Below are 17,753 nucleotides of genomic sequence, written 5' to 3' on the forward strand. Positions count from 1 at the left end.
AGGGAATTGTATGGAGATGAGGGGCTTTCTGTGGCCCAGCTTGTGCAGCACACATATCTGGCAGTTTGCAATTATTCCTTCAATGGTCCTTGATATGCTTGGCTGCCATACAGCAGATTGGGCATGCACTCTCCACTTTGTAATGCCCAGGTGGCCCTCGTGAAATTTTTGGAGAATTGCTGGCAGAAGGGAGACTGGAATGACCAACTGCTCATTGTAAACTAGCAGATCATCTATCACAGCAAAGTGTTTCTATTGCTCAAACCAAATTTTCGTGACGCTGTCACCTGGCCTTTGCTGTGACCACCCATGTTGACAGTAATGGCAGATGCAGACACACTCCTCATCTTGCATCTGCTCCTGGTAGATTTGCTGAAGTTTCCCTGAGGTAGCCGTCAGTTGTCTCCTCACTGATTGGGAGTATAACTCGAGCTCCTGAACCATGTTGACCTCATGTGTTGCAGGAAGGTCGACCATGACCCTGGATAGTGTATCTGCAGTTGTTTGATGTTTCCCTTGAACGTACACCATCTCATATGTGAATCTCATGGGACGCAAGCAGAATCTCTGAATTCTGGGGGTCATCTTTGCAAGTTCCTTCCCACCTAGCAGTGAGAGTTTATGATCTGGTTCAAGCCAATAATGAAGTCAAAGAACTTCTTGCAAGCCCACGTGACTGTGAGAGCTTCTTTATTGATAATGACGATATTGATATCGTATCTCTGATTGATAGTCCCCTAGATGCATAATATACTGGTCGGCGGCATTCATTAAGTTGTTCCTGAAATAAAACTGCCCCTAGGCCTGCGAACGAGGATCTGCTGCTATAGTAGTGGGCAAGGATTGGTCATAATGAGCGATATCGGGTGAGAGCAGCATGGCTTTGATATGCTTAAATGCTTGCTCCTGGTGCATATCCCAGCACTGTGCCTGGCTTTTTTGAGAAGGTGTCGCAGGGGGTTCTGTGACCTACGCTAGGTTGGGTAGAAATTTCACCAACTGGTTCAGCATGCCCAGGAATCTCTAGAGATCTGGAATAAATGATGGGGTTGGGAACTCACTGATAAATTTTGTTTTTTGTGGGTCCACCGTGATGCCTTTGCTGCTGACAATGTGTGCTAAGAACCAAATAGATGTCTTAGAGAACTCACATTTCTCATTTAGTGCCAATCCTGCTTCCTGCAAGCATTCTAGGACATATGAGCCTCCTTTCATGTTCCTTCACAGTCATGCCATTGGACCAAAACATCATCTATATGGAAGATGACACCCTCCAGGTCTTGCAAAATGGCTGACATGCTGAGTTGAAAAATCTCGGGTGCCGAGGTAATGCCAAATGGCAAGCGGTTGAAATAGAATCTGTCAAAAGGTATGATAAATATAGTAATCAATCTGGATTTCTCATCTAGTGGAAGTTGACAGAAGCCGCTGTTAGCATTGAGTTTTAAAAACACTGTGCTTTTGGAGAGCTTGGACAGGCTGACGTCCACCAAGGATATTGGGCGGACTTCTCTTGCCACTGCCTTGCTGAGTTGGGTCAGGTTGACACAGATACGGATGGACCCGTTTGGCTTCAGAACCAGGACCAACCCGGAATACCATTCGGTCGACTCCCATTTTGGGTAATCTCATCCAGTTGTTGCTGCAATTGTTTCATGAGCAGAGCGCTATTTTCCATGGTATGAACAGGCACATGGGCGTGGCATCCTCCCTTAACGTAATACTGTATGCGTTCCTCAGTCGCCCCAATCCAATGAAGAGTTTTTTTAAAATTTGGAACCAAACCCTTGCTGGTTGACCTCCTCAATTTTCTGAAGGAGGTTGAAGTCAACACAGACTTTTCTGTTTAAAAGGTAAAATTCTTCATTGTGGACTACAAATAACATCTCCCGTATTTGTTTATCTTTGTATTGGAGTGTCACCTGCAATATACCATTAACTGGGAGCTTGATGCCACCTGCTCCAACAGCTGTTGTTCGTGGCATCATCTGTTGTGTCACCGGCCCTGGTTCCTTGTCCAACAGCACCATAACACTGGCTTCTATGTCCTATTGAAGTTGGTGAGGTGACCGTTTACTGAAATGTCTGCATTCCAAAAAGAGTACCCAGGACCCTTAACCTCATCTAAGAAGCACGGTTGGGTCTCTTCCCGGTGTGGTACCTCAATCTCATGGATTGACTTGGGACCCTCCTCCTGTCTTAGATTTGCATTGCTTTCTGAAGCATCCCAGGCAGTTGCAGTTGAAACACTGCAATGAGATTGCTGGATATTGTTCTCACCTGTGCGGTCATTTGGCTCCACAGTGCTGACACAGTCGCCCACTCTCTTGTGGTCAGTTTGGGTATTGCCTTCCTTGGCCTGGAGTCTCTCTGCCCCTTTGTTGTTTTACTAGCTGGACATTTGGGGTTGCTTTGTACCATGGCTTACTTTCAGCCCGTAAAATACATTTGGTGCTGTTAGCGGATTTCAGACTGGTTGACTATTTGGATGGCCTTTTCTACAGTCAGGCCTTCCTTGGCCTGTAGTATGTCTGAAAGGGCTTCCTCAGTCACTGCGACAACAGTTCTGTCCCTCATGAGTTCTGACTTAAGGTCACCGTAGTCACAGCCTTCAGCCAATCTGTATAATTTGTTTCTAAAAGAGTCAACCGGTTCTCCAGGCTGTTGGACACATTTGTTGAATTTTGCTCTCTAAAATGTTGTTGCTTCTTAAATTAAAATATGTATCGTATGATTTTAGAACTTCATCAAATTTATCTGAGAATTTGTTTATTCCTTGCCTCGCAATAATATCATAGGCTATCGGACCAACTGAATAAAGTAGTGTATTCACTTGTTCAGCTTCTGTCTTTTTATCTAAAGCTGAAGCTATTAAGTATCTTAAAAATCCTTTCCACCAGAGTCCCCAATTTTGTGTTTGGTTTGGCCCTTGGATCAGTCCAAATTGGTCTGGTAATGTTGATTTGTTGTCCATGGTTGCTTTGAAGTTCAGGTAAGTACAGCTTTGAATGCTTTAAAGATGGCGTTGCAGTAACCTTTTTCAAAGAGTCTTCCCACACTTGTCACGTTTTGGCAGGCTCCCACGGCAATGGTGCCCTGACTCCTTTGACTTTAGTTGTATTCAGTCAACTATTCTGGGCCTTCCCTGTGATATCGCAGGATTTCCAGGTGTTTTACAGTGGATTCCTGGCCTTGGCTGAGGTTTTTAAACCTTCCGATTTGTTTTCGTGTTTTTTTTCTTACCACGAGCTCAGCCGCCACATGGTATGGCACCAATTCTGAACCCGGGCTGGCTGTGTTGCTTTCGGAAACGGGATGCTCTGCCTTCTTTTTACAGCACTGAAGCTTTTTAGACTAGTCCTGGCTTAGAACTGAATTCCTTGCTCATCCCTGCTAGGTCCTTTGACTCTGCACTCTGTGGAGATCTTGTGGAGACCCCAGCTGCACAGTAGAGTTTTTTTCTCGCCTTTCTGCTTCCAATTCTGAAACGGAACTTCTTACAGGCGATCTCCCTCTGTGTCTTCACTTCAGGTGCTTTCAGTCAGGTCAGAGTGCTGCTCCTTTAATTTTCTAACTTTTGAATTTCTGTTCCAGCTTCTCTGAGGCTCTGGGTTTTTCCAAGAGCTGCCACATGTTGTATGTCATATATTCAGTTGGTCTCATGAAGAGGTTCTGAGTCTTGTATGGTTGATAAGTGTTTATTGATAACACATAACTACATACATATATACAGCATATAGCCCAAGCTATGAGCTAACTCCATGCTTGCTTCTCAATGTCTTAGCTGTTTATAAGTTCTGTTCCGTTGTTGTTTGTCTTCTCAGATAATCTTTAACATCCAGTTAACAATTTCCTCCTTTTATTTCAAGTGGGTTGCAGGCCATTTAACCTTCCCTTTTCTCTCCCTTGTTTTTCTGATTTTAATAAAATGCTTCTTCATCACTCAATCTTCCCACAAACAGCATAGTAGTGGGCATTTAACCAAGGTTTCTCATTTATTGAAAGGCCTTAGTGTGTAGAGACCCTGGGCCCACACGTCAATGAGGATCTTATCCTGGTTGTTAACAGCTACCAAATATGTCAATTTTCACCACTATAGCTAGTTTTGCACAATTTAGGCTTGTTTCCTCTGACGCCATCCTGTGTCAACAGCATTCCACAGACTGCCATTGGCAGTGGCTTGAACCAGCACTCTACATTTGTTTAGGAGTGTGTAGCTTAGGGGAGGGAAACCAATAACAAAATGAAGAGAAAAAGAAATAGACTGTATTTCCTCAAAGGAAAGTATGTACCATAAATTTTTAAAAATCAAAATGGTAATCGACCTTTGCAGAGACTGGAGCCTGAATTTTTCGCTTGTCGGGTGCGGGCGATCGGCAGGCCTGGGAATGGACGGGAAATGGATTCCCCAACCGTGATCAACTCCCTGATGAGCACTTCCACTCCCATAAAATAAGACAGCTGCCTCAGGGAACTGCAAACCTCCACAGAATAAATGAAACAACAAAAATGCTGCAAAATATGTCCATGCAGCACAATCAAGCACCTGAAAGCATACCTCTTTTAAAAAACAGTCCCCCAGGTTTCTCTTTTTATTTTATTTCCCAATGGAGATTTCATCCCGCCCTGGATCGAGGTTTGAGCAAAAATGTAAAGGCTGCGTGGCCGATTGGCCCATCCACCAACCATAAAAGTGGATGGGCCATGAAAAATCGCTTTCAATTGCCTCCTTAGTGGGCTTAATTGTCGGTGGGCGCACTTCCGACTGTCGTGCACGCCCGCCCAATGAGATATCACGTGAGTGCGTGATGACATCGGGACGCTTGCACAACATCATCTCACGCTACTTCACGGCAGGATGGGTCAGGCGTGCACCCGCCCACTGGATGTAAAATTCTGGCCTAGGGGTGATTTAAACCCACCTGCCTGGTGGAAATTGCGTTGGTGGGCAATTAAGATTATCCACTGGACTTAACCATCAAGATCCCAATCTTTACCTGCTCTTCTGAAGCAGGTGGAAAGAACATGCAAAGTGGGTCCACGGTGGTCCACCTGTTATGGCTTTCCTGCCAGGACAACCTTGCAACAAGAGAAGTCAGGATCAGAGAAAGCCCCAGAAAGAAAATGAATTAACATCTTTTGACTTACCCCATGGAGCCAGGAGCTGTTGAAGTGCCCTTCAAACCACCCCCCCAGCACCCCCACCACCACCCTGGTGGTCCTCGCTACAACCTACCTGATTGCCAAAGATGGTTCCTCTGGTCCCTGGTGGCCTCTTGCCGTTCAGCATAGCATTCCCACCTGCTGGCCAGCAGCTGCATCTCACCAGCTTTGGGTGGGAGACTGGCTGAGGCCATGAAAATGAGCCCCAGGAGTTAAGTCTCCTGGGCCTCATGTTGCTAAGGCTGGGACTGTTTGCTAACTGCCTCAGCCCCTGCCAACAATTACACTCCAAATCCGACTCTCTCCACAAATTAAAATCGTGGCTTGGACACTAAGTATAGAAGATACTGTTTCAAGGGTGAATGCACTGAGGCATAACAACTAGAATGGATCAATCTGCAGTTTGTTTGGAGTTAGCAATCCTGGGAGAGCTGAAAATATGCATCTCTGGGTTAGTTGAGGACAAGTTGAGATTCTGTTGCGGTGGTCCTCGCTTTGAAAACCTTTCTGAAACTCGCTGCATGTGCATCCTGCTGAGCGCACCAGAATTCTGTAAGGCTGATAACAAGGCCCCTGCACAGAGCTGCTGATTTATGTGGTGTGCACACGAGATGAACTCATCTAATAATGAGCAAGCAACTCATTTACATAATTACCTCATGCCATGAACACATAACTCATAGTGCACAAGGAACGACAGTGCTGAATTTTCAACAGCAGCAGCCAGTAAAGGACACAGATGCATAAAACTCATAGGTGAGGCACTGGAGAGCAACCAGGACCCACATAATGGTAACCCTGTAAGAGTCAACAGCTTCAAAATAAGATGATTGAAAGTAGAAGGTAGAAATAAATTTGGACAAGAATATGTACTAATTAAAGCTGACTAACTCAACCAATCCCATCCTATTTAAAACTAAATGCCTGAAGAGTCCATTGTGCTGACAGCTGCAGCAGTACCTCATTCCTTTCCTCCAGGTTTGTGATCATGACAACAATGGTTGACCGCTCCTGCCAAATCATTGTCCAAAAATCCGACACTGTGTTCGCAGTTGGTCCCTGAGTAGCAATGTATACTTTTTCCTCCCCTCCGTAGCCCTGTAAGTATAAAACAGCATCAACTCAATACCATTGCTAGAGGGGCAGAAGCACCACAGCATAGCCTGCAATAGGCACCCATAGTGATACAGAGTGGAGCACAGCTGATAATCCCACTGTCACAAGGAGGGCTGTGACAAAACGTAGATGCCTGGGCTGCACCTTTGAGTCAAAAGAAGCAGAGACTGAGGCATGGTATCCATTACACAATTTCTAAAAGATGAATCCAGTTCTTGTGTAGATACTGTCCATACCAAGTAAAGGTGAACAATTTGCTTTAATGGCTTGTTTGTGTCTCACTGTCAGCTCTTGCACGTGTATCCTGCTGAGTATACCAGAATTCTGTAACGCTGATAACAAGGCCCTTGCACAGAGCTGCTGACTTAGGTAGTGTGCACACGAGATGATCTCGCCCAATAGTGAGCAAGCAACTCATTTACATAATTAACTCATGCCATGAACACATCATTTATAATGCACAAGGAATGTCAATGCTGGATTTTCAACATCAGCAGCCAGTGAAGGACTGTTTGGTGCCCATTCCACACCTGGGGAGGTGGTGGTGTTAGTAGTATTGTCACTGGACTAGTATTCTAGAGACCCAGGGTAATGGTCTGGGGACCTGGGTTTGAATCCCACGGCAGATGGTGAAATTTGAGTTCAGTAAAAATCTGGAATTAAAAGTCTAATGATGACCACAAAACCATTGCTGATTGTCAGAAAAACCCATCTGGTTCACTAATATCCTTTAGGGAAGGAAATCTGCTGTCCTTATCTGGTCTGGCCTACATTTGATTCCAGACCCACAACAACGTGGTTGACTCTTAAATGCCCTCTGAACAAGGACAGTTAGGGATGGGTAATAAATGCCGGCTGAGCCAGTGGTGCCCACATCCCATGAATGAATAAAAAAAGTGATTTTCTGAGCATTGCAGTGGGGCTGGGTGTGGTGGCAGGGACTAGGGTGGAATGATAGCAGAGGTGGAGGTAGACACCTGGCGGAGAGGCTAAGTTCTTTTAAATGATGGGTCTCCCTTCAGCACCCATTCCTCATAAACATTGATGTGGCCCCTTAGTTTTGATAATTTTTGAGAGCCCAATGAACCTTACACACAACTCCCAGTCGGCTTGGTGTTAGATGCCTGCTTTGGGGCACATCAGATACCTTGCATGCCACAGGTCTCTGCACATGCTAATCCAAGGCACCCAGCATCAGATTATTAGCACCTATAAATTAAAGTGTGTAACACCCTGCTGCATAAATAGCAATTCTGAAAATTACACAGGGGACATACTCTGCTCATAATTTCATAAATTACACAGCAAATAACCCTTACCCTGCTTAATAGACAATAACTCCATAACATACATGGCCTGCTGAATAAATAGGAATTCCACATAGTTACAGATTAATTGGTGTAATTATATTTCAATTGTTAAGATGTTTCTTTTTAAGATTTGCCTAGCTGTCTCCTTGAAGCTGAGGCTCTAAATGTTGCACTTACCCTAATGCAGTTAGCATTAATGTATGAACTAAGTGGGTCTTCTGGTTTGTTAATGGTAAGGCACACTCTGCTGTGAGGATCTGAAAATAAAATGGCAAAATGTAAAACATCTAAAGATCTTTACATTATCTGAAACGATCACTCTAATTTACAAACAAGTGACTTACTCAGCAGCATAACCCTCTAGGTGTTTCTTAACCAAGCTTTGTTTTTATGAATAACTCCTGCTTATAACATTTCCTAACATGGTCAGAGCCTATTACTACTATTATTACACAGCCTATGGGAAAATAAAATGGCCAGATAACTCATAAAGCAAGATCATATGGGACATTATGGTACTTACACAAGCCTGCCCTACAAGAGGTGAGGGAACAATATTTTGAAGCTGATGTTGTTAACAGATTGGAATGAGGATAATATTGGGAAATTAGTCACACACTGTTGAGGCCATTATTGCTTTTCTCATAGCTTTTAGATTTTGTATTTCACCAGTTAAGTATTCACCACCATTGAATGAAGAGAGAAAGTGAAATTTCAATTCTCACACATTTATAACAATCAGGTAAGTGATCTTTTGATCTGGTTTAATGCTATTCTTTTAGCTGTCTGTACCACTTTTAGGGCAATTGTTTAGCCTCTTGTGCAAATCATATCAGACAGTGGTCTGGAGTCCCTCCATTTTGCTGATTACCTTTATGATCTCTACCTTTACCCATCAAGCTTGCTGAGAAACATGAATTCGGTGGATAACATACCCATCCACATGATAGTCCCACAGATCTCCCATTCTCTTCCTCTTAGATTGATTAAGTCCTTTGAATCTCCCATAACTTTCAAAGAAAACATTTTGAGAAAATTTGCTCTAAGTTAAAATGGCTGAAGTGTCTCCCATCAAATTTATTTTGATGCAGTCCCACAGTATCCCCATTCTAGCCAAAAAAACCTAACCTATTTGAAGGTGAAAAATGCTCCCCTTTATCCACACCATAGTATCTGCTGTCACCCAGAGATCTATTCCTGGCTTCCTCCTATTTCTCATTTACATGCTGCCCCTCAGCGACAGCATCCAAAAATATGTCACTTTCCACATATATGTTGATGACCCAGCAGCTCCACCTTACCATCACCTCACATAAACCCTCCACTATCTCTAAATTGTCAGACTGTTTATCCAACATCCAGTATTTGATTGTGGTAAAGTGAAGTACCCTGTCCCTTTAAGAGAAGGCAAGTGTACTGATCTTGTGATAGCACTGACGAATCACTTTACAACACGGGCAACTGGGAACTGTAAGTCTAGTTCTGGAGGTTTCTGAGTCAGTACATAAGATCTGGTGCTCTGCCCTATGTCTCAATAAACCATCACTGTTTATTCTTACATCAGTTCCTCCCCATTATTGATTGTAAGCAGCAATTGAGGAGAACATAGGAAGGCATGCAGTTAGAGTTCGGTTGGCCAACTAACTCATTTACCCAAGACATAAAATTAATGAACAGAAATTTTCTTCACTTAAATATTGGGAAGAACAAAACCATTGCCTTCTGTCCCCACCACAAACTCCATTGTCTAGCCACCGACCCTATCCCTGTAATATCCTGCACCCCCATAAGCCTCCAAGATACCTGCACTCCTCTAATTCTGGCATCTTGAGCAATCCTGATTTTAATTGTTCCACCATTAGCTTCAGCTGCCTTGGCCCTTAAGTTCCAGAATTCCCTCCCTAAATTTCACCTCCCTCCTTTAAGACACATCCTAAAACCCACTTCTTAGTCCAAGCTTTTGGATATCTGCCCTAGTATCTCCTTATGGGACTCAGTGTCACTTTTCATTTTATAATGCCCCCATGAAAGCATCTTGGGATGTTAAAAACACTACATAGATACAAGTTGTTGTCGTAATTGTTGTTAAGGTGTTGGGGCACTTGGTGCCAGAATGCAGTGAGTCAAGCTATCATGTTCTACTGAGAAGAAATTATTTAAACAGCAGCTGAGGCAATGAGTAAAATCCTGACAATGGCAATCCTGATGGTGTAACAATGGGCTCAACGCTACTGCCTTTGCAATTTACTTACTTGGGAGGATTGTCTTATAACGATTCTTCAGTCCAAAGCCTGGAATATCAAATTCCTTCGGATCAACAAAATTCATCGGTATTTCCTGCAGTTGGGAGAATGGAAGTACGAAGGACAAGGTTATATTAAAAGCTTATTAAACATTATAACTTCAATATGCTAAAAACAAAAAAATCTGGTTACCATGCTCAATTTCTCAGCCCAATAGAGGGTGTTTGTTGATTGCATCACCTCAACCCAGAATCACCGAGTGCCATATTTGATGTTGCTACAATTTCCAAGATAGTCAGCATAGGAAAATGGAGTGTAGAAATCAATCATGTTCCCAGGGGATAGAAAGAGGAGGGAGGAAAACTAAAGAAGGCCTGTCATAGCCCAAAGTATTTAACAAAGATAAATCAAGTGGCTCTTGTTAGAATCATATCTTTCAAGACTGAATTTTTCTTTTGAAACATGGAAGGACGTGGCATTATCTGGACATTTGGATGCTGACCTGGAATTTTTAAAAAGGTCATAAGTTCACCTTGGATCTGTCAACAAGCAGGCCTCTTCCAAGAAATCACCTGACCTGCATGGTACTTGAGAAAGATCTGTTTGTTTTGAACTACAAACACTTTAACTGATGGGGAAAGAAAATGGAGAAAGGCAAAGGCTGGTAACTTGCTGGAAATCACATGGCAGAGAGGAACAAAGCCTAAGTTTGAACCTGCTGGTTTTGAAGTCAGTCTTTTTAGAAAAAAAAGAAAAATTGGAAGCAGGAGTGGGTCATTCGGCCCTTTGAGCCTGCTCCGCCATTCAATATGATCATGGCTGATCCTCTATCTCAATGCCGTACACCCGCTCTCTCCCCATACCTCTTAATGCCTTTAGAGTCTAGAAATCTATTTCCTTCTTAAATATATTCAGTGACTTGGCTGCCACAGCCCTCTGTTGTAGAGAATTCCACAGGTTCACCATCCTCTGAGTGAAGAGGTTTCTCCTCATCTCAGTCCTGAATGGCCTACTCCGTATCCTGATATTGTGACCCCTCGTTCTAGACCACCCAGCCAGAGGAAACATTATCCTTGCACCCAGTCTGTCCAGCCCTTTTAGAATTTTATATGTTTCAATGAGATCCCCTCTCATTCTTCTAAATTCCAGTGAATAAAGGCCGAGTCGACCCAATCTCTCCTCACACAACAATCCTGCCATCCCAGGAATCAGTCTGGCGAACCTTCGCCGCACACCCTCTTCGGCAAATATATCCTTTCTTAGGTGAGGAGACCAAAACTGAACACAATACTGCAGGTGTGGTCTCATCAAGGCCCTGTACAGCTGCAGCAAGACATCCTTGCTCCTGTACTTTCTCTTGCAATGAAGGTCAGCATACCATTTGCCTTGTTAACTGCTTGTTGCACTTGAATGCTTGTTTTTAGCGATTGGTGTACAAGGATGCCCAGGTCCTTTTGTACATCAACTTTTCCCAATTTATCACCATTTAAATAATACTCTGTCATCCTGTGTTTCCTACTAAAGTGGATAACTTCACACTTATCCATGCTATACTGCATCTGCCATGTATTTGCTCACTCACTTAACTTGTCTAATCACCTTGAAGCCTCTTAACATCCTTCTCACCACTCACAATCCCACCAAGTTTTGTGTCATCAGCAAACTTGGAAATATTACATTTGGTTCCCTTATCCAAATCATTGATATATATTGTGAATAGCTGGGTCCCAAGCACTGATCCCTGTGGTACTCCACTAGCCACCGCCTGCCATTCCAAAAAAGGCCCATTTATTCCTACTCTCTGTTTCCTGTCTGCTAACCAATTCTCAATTCATGCCAATATATTACCCCCAATCCCTTGTGCTTTAATTTTGCACACTAAGCTCTTTTGTGGGACTTTATCAAAAGCTTTCTGAAAATCCAAATACACCACATCCACTGGTTCTCCTTTATCTATTCTGCTAGGTGTGTCCTTAAAAAACTCCAGTAGGTTTGTCAAACATGATTTCCCTTTCATAAATCCACAATGATTTTGTCTAATCCCTTTGATATTTTCTAAATGTCCTGTTATCACATCCTTTATAATAGACTCTAGCATTTTCTCTACCATTGATGTTAGGCTAACCAGTCTGTAATTTCCATTTTTTTCCCTCCCTCCTTTTTTAAATAGTGGGGTTACATTTGCCACCCTCCAATCTGCCAGGACTGTTCCAGAATATACAGAATTTTAGAAGATGGCAACCAACGCATCCACTATTTCCATGGCCACCTCCTTTAGCAGATTATCAGGTCCTGGGGATTTATCAGCTTTCAGTCCCATTAATTTCTCCAGCACAAAGATAAAAGCAAAATAATGTAGATGCTGGAAATCTGAAACGAAAACAGAAAATGCAGGAAAAACTCAGCAAGTCTAGCAGCATCTGTGGAGAGAGAAACAGAGTTAACGTTTCAAGTCCGTATGACCCTTCTTCAGAGCTCTTTGGATCTAATACTATCCTTAATTTCTTTTGTTAGCCATGGTTGGGCCACTTTTCCTGTTGTGTTTTTTGCACCAGAAAGGAATATATAACTGTTGCAATGCATACATTCGTGTGCATACATTCTTAAATATTAGCCATTGCCTAGCCAATGTCATGCCTTTTAATGAAGTTCCCCAATCTATCTTAAGGAACTCACGCCTCATACCTTCATAGTTTCCTTTGTTTAGATTTAGGACCCTAGTTTCAGATTGGATTACTTCACTTTCCAACCTAAGGAAGAATTCTATCATGTTATGGTCACTGTTCCCTAAAGGACTCTGCACAAGATTATTAATTAACCCCTTCTCATTGCACAAAACCAAATCTAGGATAGCCTCTTCCCTGGTTGGTTCCTCAACGTACTGGTCTAAAAAACCATCTCGTACACACTCCAGGAATTCATCCGCCACAGTATTATTGCTAATTTGGTTTGTCCAGTCTATATGTAGATAAGGCACCCATGATTACTGTAGTACTCTTGTTACATGCATCTCTAATTTCCTGTTTAGTACTGCCCCCTACCTTACCACTACCATTTGGAGGCCTATATACAATTCCCTCTAATGTTTTCCACCCCTTGTTGTTTCTTAGCTCCACCCAGACTGATTCTACATCTAGATTTTCTGAGCCAATATCCTCTCTCATTATTGCACTGATTTCATCCTTAACTAACAATGCCATGCCACGTCCTTTTCCTTTTTGCCTGTCCTTCCTAAATATTGAATACCCTTGGATATTCATTTCCCAGCCTTAGTCACCCTGCAGCCAAGTCTCTGTAATCGCAATCATATCGTACCCATTTACATCTATTTGTGCTATTAATTTGTCTACCTTATTGCGAATACTTCGTGCAATCAGATAAAGTGCCTTTGCACTTGTCTTTTTACATATCTTTTTTTATACTATGGCCCTATTTGCTGCTAGCCTCCATTTCTTCTGCCTTCCACTTTTGCTTTTTACTTTTCTGTCTTTCATTTCTATCTTTGTTTCCCTCACGTGTCTCCCCACTCAGGTTCCCATCCCCCTGCTGCTCTAGTTTAAACCCTCCCCCACAGTACTAGCGAATACCCCTGCGAGGATATTGGTCCCGGTCCTACAGGGATGCAACCTGTCCTGCTTGTACCAGCCCCATCTTCCCCAGAATCAGTCCCAATGTCTCAGGAATCTAAATCCCTCTGTCCTACACCATCTCTCCAGCCATGCATTCATCCGGTCTAATCGCCTATTCCTGATCTTACAAGCATGTGGCACTGGGAGTAATCCTGAGATTGCTACTTTTGAGGTCCTGCTTTTTAATTTATTTCCTAGCTCCCTATATTCTGCTTGCAGGACCTCATCCCACTTTTTACCTATGTTGTTGGTACCAATGTGGACCACGACCTCTGACTGTTCACCCTCCCCCTTCAGAATGTCCTGTAGCCGCTCAGTAACATCCTTGACCCTGGCATCAGGGAGGCAACATACCATCGTGGTGCCACGTATGCAGCTGAGAAATGTCTACTGGTTCCCCTTACAATAGAATCTCCTATCACTATTGCTATCCCACTCTTTCCTTTATCCCCGTGCAGTTGAGCCACTTGTGGTGCCACAGACTTGGCTCTCGCTGCATTCCCCTGAGAAACCATTTCCCCCAGTAGTATCCAAAATGTTGGAGAGGGAAATGGACCCAGGGGACTCCTGCACTACCTGCTTCTGCCTTTACTCTGTCTAGCGGTCACCCATTCCCTTTCTGCCTGTGCACTCTTTACCTGCGGTGTGACCAGCTCACTGTACATGCTATCCACAAAGATCTCTGCCCTGCAGATGCTCCACGGTGACTCCAGCCACTGCTCCAGGTCTGAAACACGGACTTCAAGTAGCTGCAGCTGGAGACACTTCCTGCACATGTGGTCATCATGGACACTGGAAGTGTTCCTGACTTCCTACATCACACTGGGAAATAAGCTGAGAAAGGAAGACTACCCTAACTGGCTCTCCCTGTCTGCCTGGCCTGAAATTGTGTATGGCTATCAATTTGTAGCCAGAGAATCCTTATATGAATATAACTTGCCTATGTTTTGGACCTGCAAAGCTGACACAGAAAGAATTGATCCAGCCATATTTATATATACATAGCTATACATACACATATACATACAAATATATATGTATATATATTCCCCTCCACGCCAAAGTTCCATTGGTGTGAACTTCCAAACGTCCACCAGGATCAGTGGCCCATCTTTACACAAGGGAACTGCAGAGCAACAACATTGAGACCCTGCGAACTTTATCCTTGTTTTTATAATGCCTATCCTCTAAAGCCCTTTTCTTCGGAGAGACTCTATCTGTTTGTCCTTTGTTTGTGTCTGTGCTGGGGGATTTTTTTTTAAAGAGGTTGGTAGTGAAACTTCTAGATTACAATTGTGTGTTAACCAATACTTGCAACTTGTTAAAAAAGTTTTGTTTTATAATAAACAACCATTCTGAGTTTATTGAAGGAGCCTGGTTAAAGTCTCTTTTATTCTGGGTACAGTAAAGAAGGTAAACAATTAGCCAATTTGGTGAGTAAATTAAACTTTTAAATTAATTGGTATGACCTGCAGAGTCCTGGGTCTAGATAATACATGCATTCCTCCCATCCCGGTCATTACACTCACTGTTTAGTTTAGTTTCGCAACAATGAAAACCACATGAAAAGTTAAAAGCGGATGGAATAAGAGAAATAGCAAGATAGTTAGTCAAAAATGTTTTTAGTTATGATACTTATTTTCTGTTGAAGAATAATGTTACACAGGAGGTCATTTGGTCCATTGTGCAGTGCTGGCTCTTTGAAACAGCTATCTACCTAGTCCCATTATTTTGTCATTTCCCCAATGCCTGGTAAATTATTCCCCTTAATGTTATCCAATTCCATTTTGAAAGTTATTATTTAATCTGCTACCACCACACTTCCAGACAGTGCATTCTAGATCACTGAAACTGACCTTGTAAAGAAAGAATTCCACCTCACTTCTGGCTCTTTTGCCTGTCACCTTAAATCTGTGTCCTCCAGTTACAGACTCTTCTGCCACTGGAAACAGATTCTCTTTATTCATCAAAACTCTTCATGATTTTGAACATCTCTATTGAATTCCCTTTAATCTAAACTAAATTGAGCTATATTTTTCCACCCAGGGAGATGATTAAAAAATAAATCAGTGGAAAAGTATTGTGCTGCTGCATTGAGCACAGGTTAGGTATTGAGTGGTGACTGGGTACTGATCGTAGTTCAGGTGCTGAGTGCAGGCTAGGTGCCAAGAATAGCTAGCCACCGAGTGCTGAACAGAAATATTATTGACTGAATTCACTCCCAGTCAGAATGGCTACATGCAGCAAAGGTTCCTTTGCATTTTACTCCTGATCCCCCATTTCTTTATGTTACTTACAAGGAACTCTCTCTGGAGTGAAAAGGAATCCATGGCCCGTTCGTGCAGTATCTGTGAAGTGAGTAGGTTAGATGCTGTTTGCAAGTATTCCCATGCTGACTGCTCCCTGGGTGACAGCACCTGCCCATCAGCTTCTTCACTTCCTGGTGTACACATATCCAGGGTCAGGGATACATTAGAGCCTCTCCTTTAAGGTGAAGAAAGAAGATCAGATTTCACAAAAGCCATTTGACTACTGTCCCTTATTTACAGCAGAAGTATTGTGCACCTCACTGTGAAACATGTATAAGTGACCTTCTAGCCTTATGTATCCTGTTCTCTAGTACACTTTGGAGCACTTATGCCTATGCAGCTGATTGTGAATAGATAAATAATTTCTCAGTGCACCACAGCCTAGTCTCTGCTGCATTGGAATCTCTTACTCCTGTGCATGCTACCCTCTGTTGACTCAAGAACTCCAGAGGCAGCCAGTCTGGGTACAGGAATCAAGAGCAGGGTTCTTTCCTTGTGTAGCTCCTGATATCAGTAGCTTTGGCTGGAATCCAAAATGTTTGTAGTGGTATCCGCTCCAAGTAGTGTGGACTGAGGCTTCATTTTGTTGATATGTTTGTAGCCTAAAGGCTTTGGCATTTACTTATACAGATATCTAATTTCTTATAAAGAGAACCATTTCAATCTTCATACATTTACCTCTCCTGAAGTCCCACTGGTTTAACGGCAAGTGTTGACTGATCCACTGACTCTGATGCTGAATCTGTGGAGCTCTCAAGGGCCTGAACCTGGTTCTCTACCTGTTCCTGGCCCTCAGACTGCAAAAAGACTTGGCCCTCAATATCTTCTTGGTCAAAATCTTTAGGTGCTGGTTCAGTGATTTCATCCATTTTTTCTTCAGGCCATTCCGAGTAGGTGAAGGATGGCTGTCGACTCATTGACTGACGTCTTGCCCCTGATGAGAATTGGCGGACGACTGTTTTCAGACAATAGAGGATCTGAGAAAGAAGAACATTGCCTGATGACTTTTTAACATGTCTGTTCACCTTTCAGTAAATATTCTGCTTTTCTGTTTTACCTACCAAAGTTGATAACTTCACACTCAACCGCATTGTATTCCATCTGTCATGTTTTTTTCCCACTTACCCAACCTGCCTATTTCCCTCTGCAGCTTCTTTGCACCCTCCTCATCACTTATTTTTCCAAATAACTTTGTATCATCAGCAAACTTGGATACATTACACTTAGTCCCCTCATCTAAATCATAACTATAAATTGTAAATAGCTGAGGCCCAAGTGCTGATCCTTGCGGAACCCTGTTAAGTTACAGCATGCCACCCCAAAAATGTCCTGTTTATTCATACTATGTTTTCTGACAATCCTCAATTCATGCTAATATTAGCCCCAATCACATGAATCCTAATTTTGTGTAATAATCTTTTGTATGACACCTCATCGAATGCATTTTGAAAATCCAAATACGCTACATTAACTGGTCCCCGTTTATCCAGTTAACTAGTTACACCCTCAAAAAGCTCTAACAGATTTGTCAAATATGGTTTCCCTTTCATTAATTTGTATTGGTTTTGCTTAATCATGTTGTGATTTTCTAAGCGTCCTGTTACTAAGTCCATAATAATTGATTCTACTATTTTCCCTACAACTGATGTTAGGTTAACAGGTCTATAGTTTCCTGTTCTTTCTCTTCCTCCTTTCTTAAATAGATGGGGTTATGTTTCCACACTTCCAATTCTTGAAGTTTGTTCTACTGTCTAATGAGTTCCGGAAGATCAAAATCAATGCATCCATTATCTTCACAGCAACCTCTTGCAAATCATTAGGATACAGGTCATCAGGTCCAGAGGATTTGTCACCATTTAATCCCATTAATTTCTCCAGGCCTAGTTCATAACTTATACTGATTTCTTTAAGTTTCTCATTTTCACTCGACACCTGGTTAACCATTATCTCCAGAATACTTTGGCCAGGATTTTATGGCCCCAC

The 17,753-nt window shown here is 42.7% G+C and overlaps 1 protein-coding gene across 1 annotated transcript in view; it reads right to left on the bottom strand.

Moving 5' to 3' along the window:
- ptpn5 (protein tyrosine phosphatase non-receptor type 5) overlaps positions 1-17,753 on the bottom strand; it is a 79,096-nt gene that overhangs the window by 20,616 nt on the left and 40,727 nt on the right. Inside the window, exons 2-6 of the mRNA XM_078547861.1 lie at positions 16,449-16,747; positions 15,759-15,945; positions 9,842-9,926; positions 7,767-7,846; positions 6,124-6,261 (exon numbers count right to left, since the gene is read on the bottom strand). Of these exons, the coding sequence (XP_078403987.1) occupies positions 6,124-6,261; positions 7,767-7,846; positions 9,842-9,926; positions 15,759-15,945; positions 16,449-16,747 (789 nt within the window). The remainder of the gene's footprint in view (positions 1-6,123; positions 6,262-7,766; positions 7,847-9,841; positions 9,927-15,758; positions 15,946-16,448; positions 16,748-17,753) is intronic.

The sequence above is a fragment of the Cetorhinus maximus genome, chromosome 9 (genome assembly GCF_964194155.1).
Source record: "Cetorhinus maximus chromosome 9, sCetMax3.hap1.1, whole genome shotgun sequence".
NCBI classification, from domain to species: domain Eukaryota; kingdom Metazoa; phylum Chordata; class Chondrichthyes; order Lamniformes; family Cetorhinidae; genus Cetorhinus; species Cetorhinus maximus.